At 46.3% G+C, this 15,120-nt stretch overlaps 2 protein-coding genes across 3 annotated transcripts; one reads left to right on the forward strand and one right to left on the reverse strand.

The window, feature by feature from the left end:
• Nucleotides 1-988: 988 nt before the first annotated feature.
• On the reverse strand, nt 989-8,148 carry crabp1a (cellular retinoic acid binding protein 1a). Its single transcript, XM_037451501.2, has 4 exons — nt 7,813-8,148; nt 5,809-5,987; nt 2,978-3,091; nt 989-1,376 (listed from the first exon to the last, which is right to left on the reverse strand). The coding sequence occupies exons 1-4, from the start codon at nt 7,880-7,882 to the stop codon at nt 1,326-1,328; spliced, it is 414 nt and encodes a 137-aa protein (XP_037307398.1). The 5' UTR covers nt 7,883-8,148; the 3' UTR covers nt 989-1,325.
• A 1,630-nt stretch (nt 8,149-9,778) lies between these two features.
• skic8 (SKI8 subunit of superkiller complex) lies at nt 9,779-14,734 on the forward strand. Of its 2 annotated transcripts, none has more exons than XM_037451500.2 (11): nt 9,779-9,984; nt 10,334-10,438; nt 10,534-10,561; nt 11,338-11,443; nt 11,661-11,833; nt 12,743-12,891; nt 13,141-13,234; nt 13,476-13,569; nt 13,648-13,740; nt 13,858-13,936; nt 14,397-14,734. In XM_037451500.2, exons 2-11 carry the CDS (start codon nt 10,427-10,429, stop codon nt 14,484-14,486), a joined length of 918 nt encoding a protein of 305 aa, XP_037307397.1. In that variant the 5' UTR covers nt 9,779-9,984; nt 10,334-10,426; the 3' UTR covers nt 14,487-14,734. The 2 variants fall into 2 exon arrangements, with proteins under 2 accessions (XP_037307397.1, XP_037307396.1); XM_037451499.2 differs by having other exon boundaries at nt 9,782-9,984; nt 10,379-10,438.
• The last annotated feature ends 386 nt before the right edge of the window (nt 14,735-15,120 follow it).

The following is a 15,120-nucleotide window of genomic DNA, read 5'->3' on the forward strand; positions in this document are numbered from 1 at the left end:
AGACAGATTTGCCCTTTTTGTTTTTGATGTTGTGCCACTTTCTCACAGACTAGAGAAACCCCCCCCCCCCCCCCCCCCCCCCCAACCCGCTTGGCTGCAGTGAGGCCGTGGGCGTGTTGGCCCGCATCGTGCACCTACTCCGGGGGGGGGGGGGCTGTCTTGAATAGCGGTTTTCCTGTTGAAAAGCAGCGGAGCTCTGCCTCGTTCAGTCAATTAGCTCCCAAAGCGGCCAAGAAGAAGAAGAAATAAAAAGCTGAATTATTTGTAAGGACGCACGTTGAATATGTTCATTGTTCACGACCTGTGTGGACGGGTTCTTTGCAGCCAATGCTCTTCACGTCCAGCTTTTGGCAGTAGAAAATCTTCAGGAAAACAAACAAGTCCCAGCTCAGCGGGAGGAAGCGAGGAGGAGGAGTGCTCCTCCTACGGGGGACATTAAGAGGAGAACACAGCCGGGGAGAAATCAGGTCATCGGAGGGCCCAAAGAAAACGCCATTGTATCGAGTGGATCGACGTGATAAAAGGCCGCACAAAGCCTCGCTAATAGGTTCTTGCTCTTCTCCACTTCCTACGTCATCGGGTTGGAATGATGGAGACATCGGTCAGAATGTCGGGGGGTGCGGTCTTTGGAGATGAAGGATTGAATCGTCTCGAGTCTTTTTACGTCCCGCCCCCCGTCCCCAGCGGACCGGTCCAACACCCAAGCGAGAGAGGTCACATAGATGCAGTGGCCACAGCCTCTTTTTGAATCCCCAAAAGTACACAAAAGAAGGTGCGAATTGTCTCTTCGCCTTGTACACTGCGGAGGACAAAAGGCCTCAGTGAACAGTCTCGGATAAGAATTCTTATTTAAAAGGGGGTTTTATGACAAAGCAAATGTCTGTTGTGGCCTCCAGAGACGTGAACATGTGTGTGTTTACATCATAACTCCACAGGGGGGAACCTTTCAGCACGTAAACAAACAAACAAACAAAAAAAGAGACTCTGCTGTTGTTTGTTCCGTGTTTTTATTGTTTCGAACACAAACACCTAATCAGTGCAAACCGATGACTAAATCCTACGCACACAGCTGACGGCACTTTGATATCCGGCCACTGAACTGCAGACACACAACACTCACGACTACGGACCGGACCACAGAGGCGCTGCCTGTGGCCCGTGGAGACCATGCAGGAGACCATGCAGGAGACCATGCAGGAGGACGAGGAGGAGGACGAGGAGGTTACACGGGACGCTCTGCAAGCGCGTGTTAGCATGACGGCGTGTTGGTGGGGTTTAAGCGTGTTTGCTGCGCTCCTTCGGTCCTGATGAAGGTCCCCGCGGCTTCATTCCCGGACGTAGATCCGTGTGCACACAACGTCGTCTGCCCCGAAGGTCTAGAAGGGGGTGGGGGGGGGAGAAATAAAAAGGATAGTTGTGTTTTAAGGCTCTTGAAGTGGGAACGGTTGCAGAAGATGTTGAATCAGCTGTACATTTTAAAGGCGTTTCACTGGTTTCACTGAAGAACTCTTCCGATTGGTTAAAGCCGACGATCCCACTGCCACGCCCACTTTACGCAGCGATCGCTGAACGGGCACAATTTGAACTTGTCTCACAAAGACCTCTTTGAAATTCACTTCTAAAATGCACAACGTGTTTTAGAGACTTCTGACCAATGAAATGACCTACATTCAACGTAGGTCATCCTCAACAGTTTGGTGAGACCTAAAGAAACTTCCTCATAACGGATTCCAGCGTCTCTGGATTCTACGAAGCTTCGTGTCGTCGTCTTTACCCGTTTTATTTCAGGCTGATGCAGCCGGAGAGAACCTGCAGGCCTTCAAACGTTTTCAGACTGAACCGATTAGACGGATCATGCAAATCGTATGGAGATGTGCCCCACTTACAGAGTGAACCGGCACAGACCATCAGACCGATCCTCCTTTGATTTTGGGGTCGTCTCTCTGTGTCTGGAGGCTTGTTTTGGATGCAGATAGATGTGAAAAAAAGGTTGCCTGGGTGCAAAGATGACTCATCTCTCTTTTGCTAAATCCAATCTTTCCACCATTTTTTAGATGCATGGAGGAATGATTCCTCATTTGAATCCAATCAGTCAAATATTGCCAAAAATATAAATATAACTTGTAGTTCCAGGTGGAGACTCTACCCTGTGGCCTGTAAACATGGTTCACCTGCAGGCCGAAGGATGGAGCAGAGAAACACGGACTGTCCCTTTAGTGCTTTAGTTTCACCAGAGAGGCTGCTCTTGTAACATTTAGTATGTTCTCCCTCTGGCTGAGGAGGAGCCTCCGTTGGAATATGTTGGTGTCACATTTTTAGTCGACATCCACTGCGATATTGTGCAAAATATTCTAATTCAGACTTTCCTTTCCTGCAAAACGACTAATGCTTTGTGCTCACTTGAGCTGTTGCCAACCAGCTGCAGCTAATGAAATCATGAGCCATTAATCAATGTGCAACACGGAAGGCCCTCTAGGCCCGCCCACCTGTCGGCAGTCCAATCAAATGCAAAGGATTTCATTTGAATCTCTCTTGTAAATGTACACGCTGAAGTTCCCCCGCCTGCTTCCCCCCCCCCCCCCCCCCCCCGGACACCAAAGCCGAGCAAGCATCCCGTGATTAATGACTTTTTGGGCATCTGAACCTGGAGGAAGCCGCTGAGTCTGGAGGGGCTTTAGACCCATTGACTTCTGCCCGTTTTAATCGGGCTAAAAACAGTGCGGCAGCTCCTCTTGTTCTCCTTTCAACATCGCCCCCCCCGTGGAGGAGGATGAAAGCCGGGCTCCTTGGGAAAATGGATTCTCTCTCATTTCCTTTAGGGGAATGAATCCCCCCCCCCCCCATTCATTAACTATTTCTCAAACAGAGTACACTAGCTGCTCAAAAAGCCCCCGTGCATGCATGCACCTGCTGCCTCTCCAGTCTCCATGAGAACCACGTAGCAGGCGACCCATACAGAGCAGCGGGACTCACTCACCAGGATGAGCTCATCGCCGCTCAGCTCCCGGGTCCAGAAGGTTTTGGGGCCGTCTCCGTCCACCAGAGTCTGCTTGCAGTACATCTTGTTCTCCGAGGTCCAGGTGGCGAGGCTCTGGGAGGGGGAGCAGAGGGTGGGGGTGGGGGGGTCAGTGCGATGCTACTGCATTGAGGGGAGAGAGTTAAAGGAGGCTATAATCAACATATGAGGTGTCCATCTGGAATTTTCTTCTCTTTTGGTCAATAATTCCCAAAACATTAAATCATTCAATGGATATTTTAGAGTGGAATTACCCCATCACGGCCTTTAATGCAAAGATTACTTGACTATTAACAAGTGTAATATTCTCAATATTCAACGTCAGCTTCTTAAGCCAATGACCCCTCTCCAAAGGCCCAGAACTGGTAAGAAGCTTTGAACTGAACTGAAAGTCTGCACCAGTCTGCACATTCGCAGCGTTGCTCGTGTCCAATCTGTGTGTCCGCGTGGGTCCGCTCGGCGCCGGACGGATCCGTGGCCTCCTGTTCCTCAGAGGCAAACGTTAATCACCACATCAAAGGTGAGGAGAGTCATGGTGGATCTCTCTCTCTCTCTCTCTCTCTCTTTCTCTCTCTGTTCTCCTCCTCCTCATGCAGCCAGAACCCGGCGGGTCGATTGGCCACGGCTGTCGTCTGGAGCTCAGCCTCTGACTCGGATGGATTTTCTCCCATTCTTCCCTGTTGCACATTAAGTCGCAAACAAATTCTCCCACGTGGTGTTTCTCTTCCAAACGACACAGCGGAGCTCGTGCACACACACATTTCAGAGCGAGGCAGAAGCACTGTGCGTTTTCTTTGTTTTTCTTCTGCAGAGCATCTGCTGCCTTTGGCTTTGGTTCAAAGTCTCTCACAGACAGCGTGTCTAGAAGGACGAGAACGTCTCATTTCCTGCTTGGTTTAAAGTTTTTACGTTTGGTTTTTACAACGGAGCCCTAATAAGACGTCTCTCACGTCAGTCCCAGCTTGTGGCTTCTATTAGAAACTATGGCCCTCTTTAGGTTTTCCACTTCATCAATGTCTCATTAGAATTTGTTCCTCTTAAAAAGAAAGCTCAAGTTAAATCATTGCAGCCTGTGCACCAATCACCTCTGTCGATTCGATTTGTGGGTTTAATACTGTTTTATAACCTATTTTAAACACAACCTGGGAAACCGTGTTGTCACTGGGTGCATCTCAACCCAGATGATAACTTTAAATGTGTTGATGTCACAGACTTGTGCCTGAGGACCAGAATCTTTCAGCCTCCGGAGTAGATTTTTATAAACGGGGCCGCAAACCCAGAACCCAATATGAGTGTTACCAGCATCACCCTCACGTACATCGCTCTTCCCACTCTCCCCTCTTCCAAAAGGTTTTTTCATTTTTCCCGTCATTCGCCGCAGGTCCGTTCCTGCCTCTCCACACAGCCGCCCCGTTTTAATCCATTTACTCCAAACCTCTCCTGTGCCGCGGCTCACATATTGCCTTCCCCGTTACATTATAGGATTACGTGTCAGGGGGGGGGGGGGGGTAGGAGGCCCATCACTTGGAAATGAATATGGCATCTTTGCCCTTTGTGTGAGGAGACTCTTGAACGGATGCTACATCAATTTCTTGAAATATATTTTGCTTTTTAAAGACGGGTCTTTGTTCCTGATCCTTATTATTTCCGCTCTCCGTTTTAGGCCCCCCCCCACGGCTTGAGACTTGTGTTTCCATAGCAACCGGCTGCACACAGGTGACTCGGCTCGTCCGGCGATGAGAAATGAGGCTGACGAGTTCACAAACTCAACCGAAAACGCAGCAAAAGCTCGAGTTTCTCTTCCACCTCAACGGGAGGACGCCGCCGCCTCCCTCTGACCTCTGACCCCCCCAGCACGCCGTCTCTCTGCTGTCTCTAAATCACTGCCTGGTGCTCACATCCAAACAACTGGATGTGAGCAAACGTGTGGTGACAACTCGACTAGAGGTGCCGGGTGGCGAGAAGCCAAACTGAGAGCCCCCACCCCCCCCCCCCCGCCCAGCACCCAGCATGCCGCGGGGCGCAGGCAGGAGAAGCCAGACTGTCTCACTGAAACCAGAAATAGGTCATGTGCGATGCAACACGCCGCCACTGTGGAAATAAAACGTGTCTTTTTTAAGAACTTAACTTTAGAACATTTCTGTTCTGCAAACATTGTTTCATGCAAAGCGGCATCTCGTTGTGGCTGCAGGACCTGGATTCATCCTCAAAGAATCCTGCAATGCTCAAACCCAGCAGAGAAATGTGGTTCCCAGAAAATGCTCACGTACTAATCCATGCAGACAATTCCACATGTTCCCCTTTCCATGTGCAAAGTATGAATATCACAGCTTTCTTTCACTTAATGAATGGGGGGGGGGGTTCTGTTTTACACCCCCCCCCCCCCCAACTGAAGCTGCTTTGATCCAGCTGCACGGACGTGAGGACGTTACCAACGCAAGAAACTGCAAGGAGGCGTCTGTGGTTCATCCAACCTTCAACAACACAACGATGAGACCTTCAACAAACGCAACCACACCCAGAGGATACCGAGGGATGGGAGAGGTTAGGCCTCGATTAAAAGCAAGGTTTGTTAATAACAGGAACAGATTTAATTTAATCGCTTGATCGAAATGTTGAAATAAACGTGTGCGAGATCAGAATTCATCATTGTGTTTATATTACACAACAAAGACCAGAAGGTGCAGGGATTCAAACCTTCATGAAGCAACCAAAGCACTTTGTGCCGTGCTTTTTACCCCAATTCCACCCACGATGCATTGCAAATAAGTACCTTGACCCCTGAATCCTACCTTGCACTTTCGTCCGTCCACGGTCTCCTCGTCGTACTCCTGCCCGATGTGGAAGCTGATCTCGGTGGTGCGCACGGTGGTCGACGTCTTGATGTAGAACTTGTCGCCGTCCTGGCGGATCTCCACGTGGGGGTTGGAGGCCGCCGCCACCGCCACTTTCCTCAGCATGGTGTTGACTCCTTTTGACCACGAGCCCCAACGATGACACACACACACACACACACGCAGAGAACATCAGCCCCGGCAGCATGAGTCCGAACCGCCACGACGTTTAATGACCACGTGGCCCGGTGGACGCCGCCACTAAAGGGAGCGGCTGCTGGCTGCAGACGGAGGTTGCTTAATACGCAATGACATCGTCTTCAGTAATCAGATTCCGACATGAAAGAAAAGACGGGAGGTTGATGTCTGTCGGCTGCTTAAAAGATGAGAAGATGCACTAAAAGATGTTTGTGTCTGTTCTGTTGTCTTTCTATTCGAGCCCCTCGACCCCCCCCCCCCCCTCCCGACCCCCCCTCCCCAAAGCTCTCCTGTCCCTCGTGCCAGCTTCCATCAGACTCCACAGCTTAAATGTAGGAGGCTGCCTGCACGTCTTCCTTGTGTCTCTCTGTGTGGCGAAGAGCAACAACCTCCGAGCTTAAAGCAGGAACGACAACAACAAAAAAAGAAGGAAACTACAACAACACAATGAATGATTTCGGCCTGGCGACAGAAACGCCGACTATTTCCAAAAAAGAGGGAGAAATCTGTCGCATTCTCTCACTCTGGGTGTCAGCTGCGTCTGGTTGTCCTGCTTGTGGCTAAAATTCTTCACCCTGCGAGGCCTGCAACACATTCTCATTTGGCAGCTCACACTCGACCCCACCCGTGACCCCGAGGGACCCCGCCATGTTTTTTTTCCCCCCCCGATTTGTGTGAGCATCAGTGAGCCGAGACGTCTCTCCTGGTTTCGAGCGATCGACGTATCCTCAACATGAAGTCCTAAAGTGAGGAGTTGTGTTGTTCTCGCACTCTACGCATCTCTGTGAGTCTGATCCACTCGTACAGCTCGGTCCACTCTGCTATTTGCACCCCGTGCAGTCGGCACATAATTATAAGGATGTTGATGGAAAGCGGCGGCCCTGCAGCACTGGACCCCCCCCCCCGCCCCACCCCGTTGACAGAGGGCGTATGTGAGAGAACAGCTGGAGGCTGTGGTCTCCAGACAAAGTAACTCCATTAGGATGAGGATTAAAACACATGCAGCGCATGCAGTGTTTATGGGGTCCATTTACTTTGTAGTAGATAAACATTGGATTTGTAGCAAGAGCCCGACCAGGTAAACAAAAACTAAATATCCAGAGCTTTACAAGCTATACAACTTTTTTTTTTGTGTGTGTGTGCCAAAAAGGAGCCGTTCGTGACCTTAAAAGTTGTGGGAGAGATACCGAAGCAGCTCCTTGTCCACACAGCGAGGACGTCCCCCCCCCCCCCCCTTTGCCAGATTACACCGTTATTCTAAAGACGAGGCCTTTGATGTGTCCGGTCCGCTTCAGCCGCCCCGGCGTGACGAAGCGCCGCGACACAACTGAATGACCCAGTTACACTGGTCCCAGATCTGAAGCATCGCAACCATCGGTGAAGACTGAGGAGGGTGAAAAAGAATGAAAAAAGAGAAAAAGCCCCCCCCCCCCTGGCATGGCTAATGCATGCCCTACTTAAACGCTTAACATGAATAATGTTGTGCCCCCCCCCACTCTTCTCTTCATGTAACAATACCACGTCTGTTTAGGCTGGATTTCAGCATCCAGTGCTTCGTATCTCCTGGAAAAGCCGAGGGATTTTCCTCCTCCTGCAGCATCTCCCTGTGGGCCTCTGCCTCCTCTTTCCTTCTCCCAAGCAACACCAGCAGGAACAAGAGAAGCCTTTTTCTATGTGGACGTGATGGATAGTCAACCTCATGTGGAGATGGAGCCCTGGCTATGGAGTGGGGGGGGGGGTAGAAATAGACTGGAGAGCGCTTACCCAAAGCTTTGAGAAGTTCATCAAAATTTTCACTCTTCTTCATCTTCCAGGTGCCGGCGAAGTTGGGCATGTCTGCTGGCGAAATGGACCTCTGGTGCTTCCCTCTGTCTCTGACTGGTTCTCACCCTCCTTCCTTCCTTCTTTCCTTCCCTGTGCTCTCTCGTCTCCTCCGGCCTGGGCTTCTGCCTCCCGTCGTGTTTTTTTTTTTTTTTCTTCTTCTTTTATTTATTTAGTTTGCTCCACGCGGTGCCGTTTGGGGGTCTGTGTGCCGCGATCTCGTCTCCGGGCTGCTTTATAAGCGTCTGTCTTTAGTGGGAGACGGCCGAGGTCCCTCCCACTGGAAGCTGGTGTCCCGTTGGAGGCGAGGGAGCACGACTGACGTGTCTGCGGCCCTCTGGGGAGCAAACGCGACTAAATCGGGTTCTTTCAGGCGGCGTTCACAGGGTTTTACTTTGCCAACGACTCGACTGGGAATTATTCCGCTTTCAGAGGTTCAGACACGTTGTCGGTAAGGTATTTCAAGAGGCTTTTTAAAAAGGAAAGGAAAGGAGCTGTGTCTGTTTAAATCAAACCATTATGTTTTGATTGAGTACTTGAAGGAATAAAGTCTACGATAATTATAATTCAAGATAACAGATTTTTAAGTACCTCCCTTCAGCTGTTAAAACTACGTGATTGAGAGCTTTTATGGTCATAAATTCAAATATTTTTTGTGTTTTGAGTGCTTCGGTCTGGCCGGATATTTAAACATTCGGTGAATTAGATTTTCCCCAAATATTTAATAGAAAAAGCTCTCGTGCAGTTATATTCCCTTCAAGCTGCTTAAAGAACAGAGCAGAGACAAAGAAGCACCTTTTATACATCCAAAGAATATAAGAAATATGTGATGTGTCCAAAAGTTAGTTTGTGATTCTAATGACATTTCTTTCAATCTTTATTTCACTGTTAGATACATCCATTCATACATACATGTTTTGAATGAAAAATAAGCCTTTAAGGTTCTGTTTATGTCTTGATGTAAAAATAGACTCATTATGATGATTTTGGAACAAGTATATCAAAATTTAGAAAAACATTTTCATCTTCCAAGTATTTTCATCTTCAGTCTTCCCCACAGTATGTCATTACATTTATTTATTAAAATATTGCAGTTTTCAGTTCATTCATGATATATTATTTCTTGGTTTTGATAAGGCGGCGAATGGTTGAGTGTTAAATGCGTAAAAATCTTCCACGATGTATTATTTATTTATTATGGGTTTTAATGTGGGTTTTATCATCTTGTGTCTTCACTGAGACTCTGGGTGAGATGCTGAGTTTTGGGATTCAAAGGATTTGTATCACAAACACCGCTCTAAATAGGACGTGTCTCATCTTCTTCACTCATGCTGTCAGGAGGTTCACACTGCTGTCCTTTTCTATAATACAGCGGCTCATTTCAGCACTACCTCGAGAGTTATTTAAAACACACCGTCTGTATTTGTCAACTCTGAATAAAATACTTTTCTTGAAAGTTTATCTTGACAACCATTGAGTGTGTGGCGCAAAGACGCCTGCTGCAACAACTGTCAGAATATGGGACCATTTGTCTCGCTATTCATCTGGCTGAGGTTGTCTTCGTCTCTGCACAGCAGAGGTTTTAATGGTGGAGAGGAGACAGGCTGGGAGCTCATTTAAAGTCAAATATGAATTATCTGTCGCCACCAAAATGAGTATTTTTTTTAAAATACTTCCATAAACACAAGCTTCACGTTTGTGTAAAAGCATATTCAATACCAGTCATTCTTTATGACTAAGCAATAAAACACTTAATTAAACAATTGGGAATATTTTTGGGTTCATCCACACAATAATGATTCCAGTTGTCTGTCCCACTGATGTCTCAAGCACACATTTCATAAATACCTAGAATATATACCTATAATGACTGTTTTATTAGTTCAAACACCTAACACATATTTTGTAATACTTCACATATTTTTCAACCCCGGTAATAGCTTTTACCTCCACAGCACCGCCGGTGATGATAACGCGATTCGGGCGTTGTTTGCCACCTGCATTCTTATGAACGAAGAAGAAAAGAAGCGGAAGTGACGTAGATGTCATGGCGTCTCACATGTAAATGGCCGAGTTTCAGAAATTGAATAAAACCTATTATTAGGAGATCTTAAGGTACAGGCGCATTTTATATCCTTTTTTAAATATTGTATCGTCAATAGATTTAATCTAGTATATTTAGTAGTCATCACGCGATATCTGGTAACTGTTTATAGAACTTCACTTTGTTGTATTGCTAACCTGCAATGATCACTGCTGCTAGCCACAGCTAGCTCCCGTTAGCTGTTGTCATTTTTCATGCTTTTTGTTCTGCAAATACACACATTATTTTACTGTTAACCATAAATTGTATTCGTTATTAACTTGGCTGTTTTTCCATTAACTTTCGTAGTTCTAGACAGTCTGCACAGTGTTTCTTAGTGCTAATGCTGGTGACAACTAACAAGTACTTTTTTTTTTTTAGACATTTCCTGCTTTGTCAAAGTTATCTCACTGCTGTTGTTTTCAGGTTAAAGTGAGACCATCTTTGCTTAATCTGACTTCCAACACCACGAAAATGAGCACTCAAGTAAGCAACCAATTGTAATATTCTCACATTGACATGTAACATGTTGTTCTCTTATTTGTTTTCTAATTGAAACAACTGAAATACTTTGATTTCAGTACAGCATTCTCTTCAAGCAGGAACACGGTGAGTAATCAACAGAGCTCACGGCATCACTGTCAAAACTGTAATACTTGAATACATTAACAGTTTTTTCCCAAATAATGTCCTGTTATTCACATTTACTACAACTATTTCTTCCTCTTGTTTACTTTTATTCTCTGAAATATGTTAAAAACCCGAATCAGTGAGCCACACAGACGTAGTGGGTGACATGTTTCTTCATAATCATTACCATACTGAAATGTATCTGATGTCAATCTCTCATTCACCATTCTGCTGAAAGTACTCACTTGAGAACCATGTTTGTTAACGAGAGAGGACTTTGTGCTGTGAGCAGTTTGTAGCATAAACAAACAAGAACTACTAAAAAGGGGGATAAGTTTACACGTGTATGCACGCAAAGTTCAGTGCAATGATTGTCCACTTGAGGCGTACACAATGAAAGTAGTGCAAATAGTACACTGGCAAGTTGTAGGGCAGTTATGAATAAGATGATTCAAGATGTTAAAGGGTGCATGGGTTCAGTTTGAGGTGCCTGTATCAGTATATGCAGTTAACTCCTCTTTAAATAATGTAACCAACCGAAGCTTAATAATCCTGATTTCTTTTAACATCTTCAGTAACTAACTGGCTTGAAGCTGAGAACAACAAGCAGGTCGGGAAAGTCCGATAGTATCTAGAAACGTGCTAACAAAGCAGTGGGTCTCTTCTTTTCATCAACAGTAATAACTTCCCCGCTCGGTTCAGGTATCAAACGTCACCAACTCTCTTCTCAGTTTAACCTGTTTGTTTCCGCTCAGCACACGATGACGCTATCTGGACAGCAGCGTGGGGTAAAAGTGAGTCGGACGGGTCAGAAACTATCATCACCGGCTCCCTAGATGATATGGTGAAAGTATGGAAGTGGTGAGCGACTTTTTGCGCAATATTTTATTTGTATTATTTTGTAGCATTGAACTTGTTTAACATCGAGATTGTTCCTTCTACACTCACTAGATTTGTGAGTGTCTTTTTTTTAAAACACTGTTTCACATTATCGCCGAGTTGCTGTAGACATTTATTCTTTTTTCTGAGCACACATCAAATATGGGAATAATCCCCCCCCCCCCCGGTGTTCCTGCAGGTCAGACGAGAAGCTGGAGCTGCAGTGGACTCTGGAGGGCCACCAGCTGGGCGTAGTGTCAGTGGACATCAGCCACAACGGAGCCATCGCCGCCTCCAGCTCTCTGGACGCTCACATTCGTGTCTGGGACCTGGATTCTGGAAAACAGATCAAGTCCATGGACGCTGGACCAGGTAGGACTGTGTATGATGTGGGGAAATCACTTTAAAAACCACGACATTACAGTCACAAACAAAGAAATACACCAACGAGCTCAAATGTGGAATTCATTTGAATTTTTTAAACACGTGTTAATCTGATTGCAGAGAGAATAAATAAGTGAACGAGTCCTTGATGGCTGTAGAGAGAATTCACCTGTAAGAACGTGACCTGAAAAAGAGAAAACGCTCTCTGCTTCCTGATTTAGGTTTTATTAGTTGCAGAAATAATTTGGTTCTCCGACGATCTTTGAACGGATCCAGGGCCAAACATAATTCTCTTAGTAAATCTGACAACGTCAGATGCCTGTAAGAAAACTCAAAGTGCCCCAAAACATGTGCTCCTGAAAAGGCAGCCGATCTGTGCTTCTGTACCGTGTTGAGTCTTCATTTGCTTCTCAGACTGTGTCACACGCAGCAGTAGAAGAAGGTCACTCAGTCTAGAGCGAACCTGCAGGGGATGACAGCTTGTCAGGCGCGTAGCACAGAGAGCTTGTTTTATTTCAGCCACACACCCAAAAATGTCGTCACGTCACCTCCCATTAGTGACGCTCCATTTCCCTCAGTGGTTGGTCTCGGTCAACAGACAGAAGACCTTTTTTTTCTCCTCTGGGGACGGAGTGTTTTTTAGGATATTTTGAGTCCTTGCTTTTCTTTTGTTGGATTCACGTTGAGACATTTGACTCGTTTGCTAACGATTGACACAGCGGGACAATGGCGAGGCGCTATATCGGCCATTAGAAAACACAGTAGGAAGACCCATTAAAAATACATTTTAACTGGAAGATTCATTGCAATAATTGCGTTGTGTTTGCTCCAGTTAACATCGGTGTAACGGACGTGTGTTCAACCTTCTCCCCTCTGCCTCCCTGCTCTCATTTCTAGTTGACGCTTGGTCGGTCGCCTTCTCCCCGGACTCCAAACACATTGCCACAGGAAGCCACCATGGCAAGGTCAACATCTTCGGGGTGGAGAGTGGCAAGAAGGAATACTCCCTGGACACCCGAGGGAAATTCATCTTGAGCATAGCTTACGTAAGGAACAATAAATTGTGCTCCTGGCCGCCTGGGCTTTAAGGGCCGAGGCCTCGCTGTCATGTCTTTACGGTTAATCCGCTTGATTTATGATTCTTCCCTTTCACAAGGTTTCCCCTTCTATTAACCTGGTTGACCTTTTTCTATCCAGGCATTTAGAACGGGCAGCAGCTGATTTAATCCCACGTCTATATTTAGAAGTTTTCTTTACACTTGCTAACATTGCTTTTATTCTGTTTGGCACTTCAGAGCCCTGATGGAAAATATTTGGCCAGCGGAGCCATCGATGGAATCATCAACATCTTCGACATCGCCACCGGAAAGCTACTCCACACCCTGGAAGGCAGGTTCAAATACTGGTTTCCATTGTATGTCATTTATGTAGTAAATACGGGATGGTGCTAATCTGCTTTCATTACTAATTTTACTGTCTATTATTTCCTCTTGTGGAGTAAACGTAGTAATAATAAACAGAGAAAGCAGCGAATCTCACAAGCTGGAAAATGTGTTTTTTTCCTTTACTGAATGAATTGATCAGACCTCAGTGAGGAAGCTAAATAAGTGGACGTCGCCTCTCTCCTCAGGTCACGCCATGCCCATCAGATCCCTCACCTTCTCCCCCGACTCGCAGCTGCTGGTCACAGCCTCCGACGACGGCTACATTAAAATATACGACGTGTGAGTGTTTGGATGCCGATGCGTTTGTAGAAATGTAACGTGCACGTTATGGATTACGAACGTTTCTGTTTTTTTCAGGCAACACGCCAACCTGGCGGCCACGCTGAGCGGACACGGATCCTGGGTTCTGAATGTGGCTTTCTCCCCCGATAACACCCACTTCGTCTCCAGGTAAAAAAAAAAAAAACACCACCGCCGATGAAGAGAGTGTTTATGAAACCGACGGAGCGTTTCCGGCTCACACCGTGAACTGTTAAAAAGACGTCTCCTCCGCTGTGCTTCCTTCAGCTCGTCCGACAAGAGTGTGAAGGTTTGGGACGCCGGCACCAGAGCCTGCATCAACACTTTCTTCGACCATCAGGACCAGGTGACGTACACAAGCCGAGCGAGTTCGTATGACCCGATTCCCGCTGTAGGTGATGTGGTGGGAATCGACGCAGCGGCCCTCACACCACCCGTCTCAGCTCGGGCTGAACCAATAAACGCCGCTGCCATTAGATCCCTGGGAGCCAACAAAGCATCCAAATGAAGTATCACGGCTCAGAAAAGATTAAAAGCTGTATTGTTCTCGTTTTTTTACGGCGGAAAAAATAAGGAATCTTGGATCGAGTGCTAATTAATTGTTCAGCTTGGCATTGTTCTTGTATTTAGAGTCTGTGTGTATAATTCTGTGTGTCCACTAACAAAGCGTTAATTCTATCAAGCATAGTCATTCAATATCCCCTTTTTTTTTAAAGCTCAATGCATATTTTTATTTAATAAGTGGACACGTTTCACATATCGCTCTAACCCCATTCTCGGCCTTTTTATTCCTGTTTTTTCTTCAGGTGTGGAGCGTAAAGTACAACAGCAAAGGCTCAAAGATCATCTCGGCCGGAGACGACCGCGCCATCCACATCTACGACTGTCCCATGTGAGGGACGCACGCTCGGACTGAACGAGGGAGGGGCCACGCGCCTGCTCTCAAAGTCAAGGCGTCAAAGTCATTAATTGGGAGGGGGGCAGCAATCTGTAAATGTGATGGGGGATTTTGCACTGGCCCACTGCAGTCAAATAAAAGGGTTGTTTTTTATTACTTTTGTTTGTAGTTTATGCGCTGGGCTTTGTCATTTTCCATTCAGTGGTTTGGATTGTCTTGAATTAAATCATGTATTGAAATTCTTAAGGTTATATGGTTCATAATTTGAAGACATTACTGATTTAGTAGACGTGTAGACTAAGGCAGGGAAGGATGCAAGTTAAAAGCTTTCTGCAGCAGTGTTGTAGATGAAATGCTCCCTCCAGTGGCCAGACAGGTATACTGCAGCCTCATAATTACTTCATATCTAAATAATGAGTTATAGTAGTTTTGAATTCTTTTTCTTTTTCGATCTGATCCGAGGTCTGCAACGTGTACTTTAAATCCCCTCTTTCCTCTAAAGCTCCACTTTGGTTTGTACTTTCTGTTCATACTAGGATCGGGACTCGATTAAAAACATTAATCTAATTAATTAGAGGCTTTGTAATTAATTAATCGAAATTAACGCGCTAAAGTCCCGGCCCTAGTTCATA

This window comes from Pungitius pungitius, chromosome 6 (assembly GCF_949316345.1).
Source record: "Pungitius pungitius chromosome 6, fPunPun2.1, whole genome shotgun sequence".
Lineage (NCBI taxonomy): Eukaryota > Metazoa > Chordata > Actinopteri > Perciformes > Gasterosteidae > Pungitius > Pungitius pungitius.

Excerpts from the sequence above, each read along its gene's own strand:
- skic8 (XM_037451500.2), top strand. Across the intron at positions 10,562-11,337 it reads TCTCTTCAAGCAGGAACACG|CACACGATGACGCTATCTGG; the intron begins GTGAGTAATCAA and ends GTTTCCGCTCAG. Across the intron at positions 12,892-13,140 it reads TCATCTTGAGCATAGCTTAC|AGCCCTGATGGAAAATATTT; the intron begins GTAAGGAACAAT and ends TTGGCACTTCAG.
- crabp1a (XM_037451501.2), bottom strand. The coding sequence starts at position 7,882 with ATGCCCAACTTCGCCGGCACCTGGAAGATGAAGAAGAGTGAAAATTTT. Across the intron at positions 5,988-7,812 it reads TGAACTTCTCAAAGCTTTGG|GAGTCAACACCATGCTGAGG; the intron begins GTAAGCGCTCTC and ends CGTGGTCAAAAG. Across the intron at positions 1,377-2,977 it reads GCGGCGATGAGCTCATCCTG|ACCTTCGGGGCAGACGACGT; the intron begins GTGAGTGAGTCC and ends ACCCCCTTCTAG.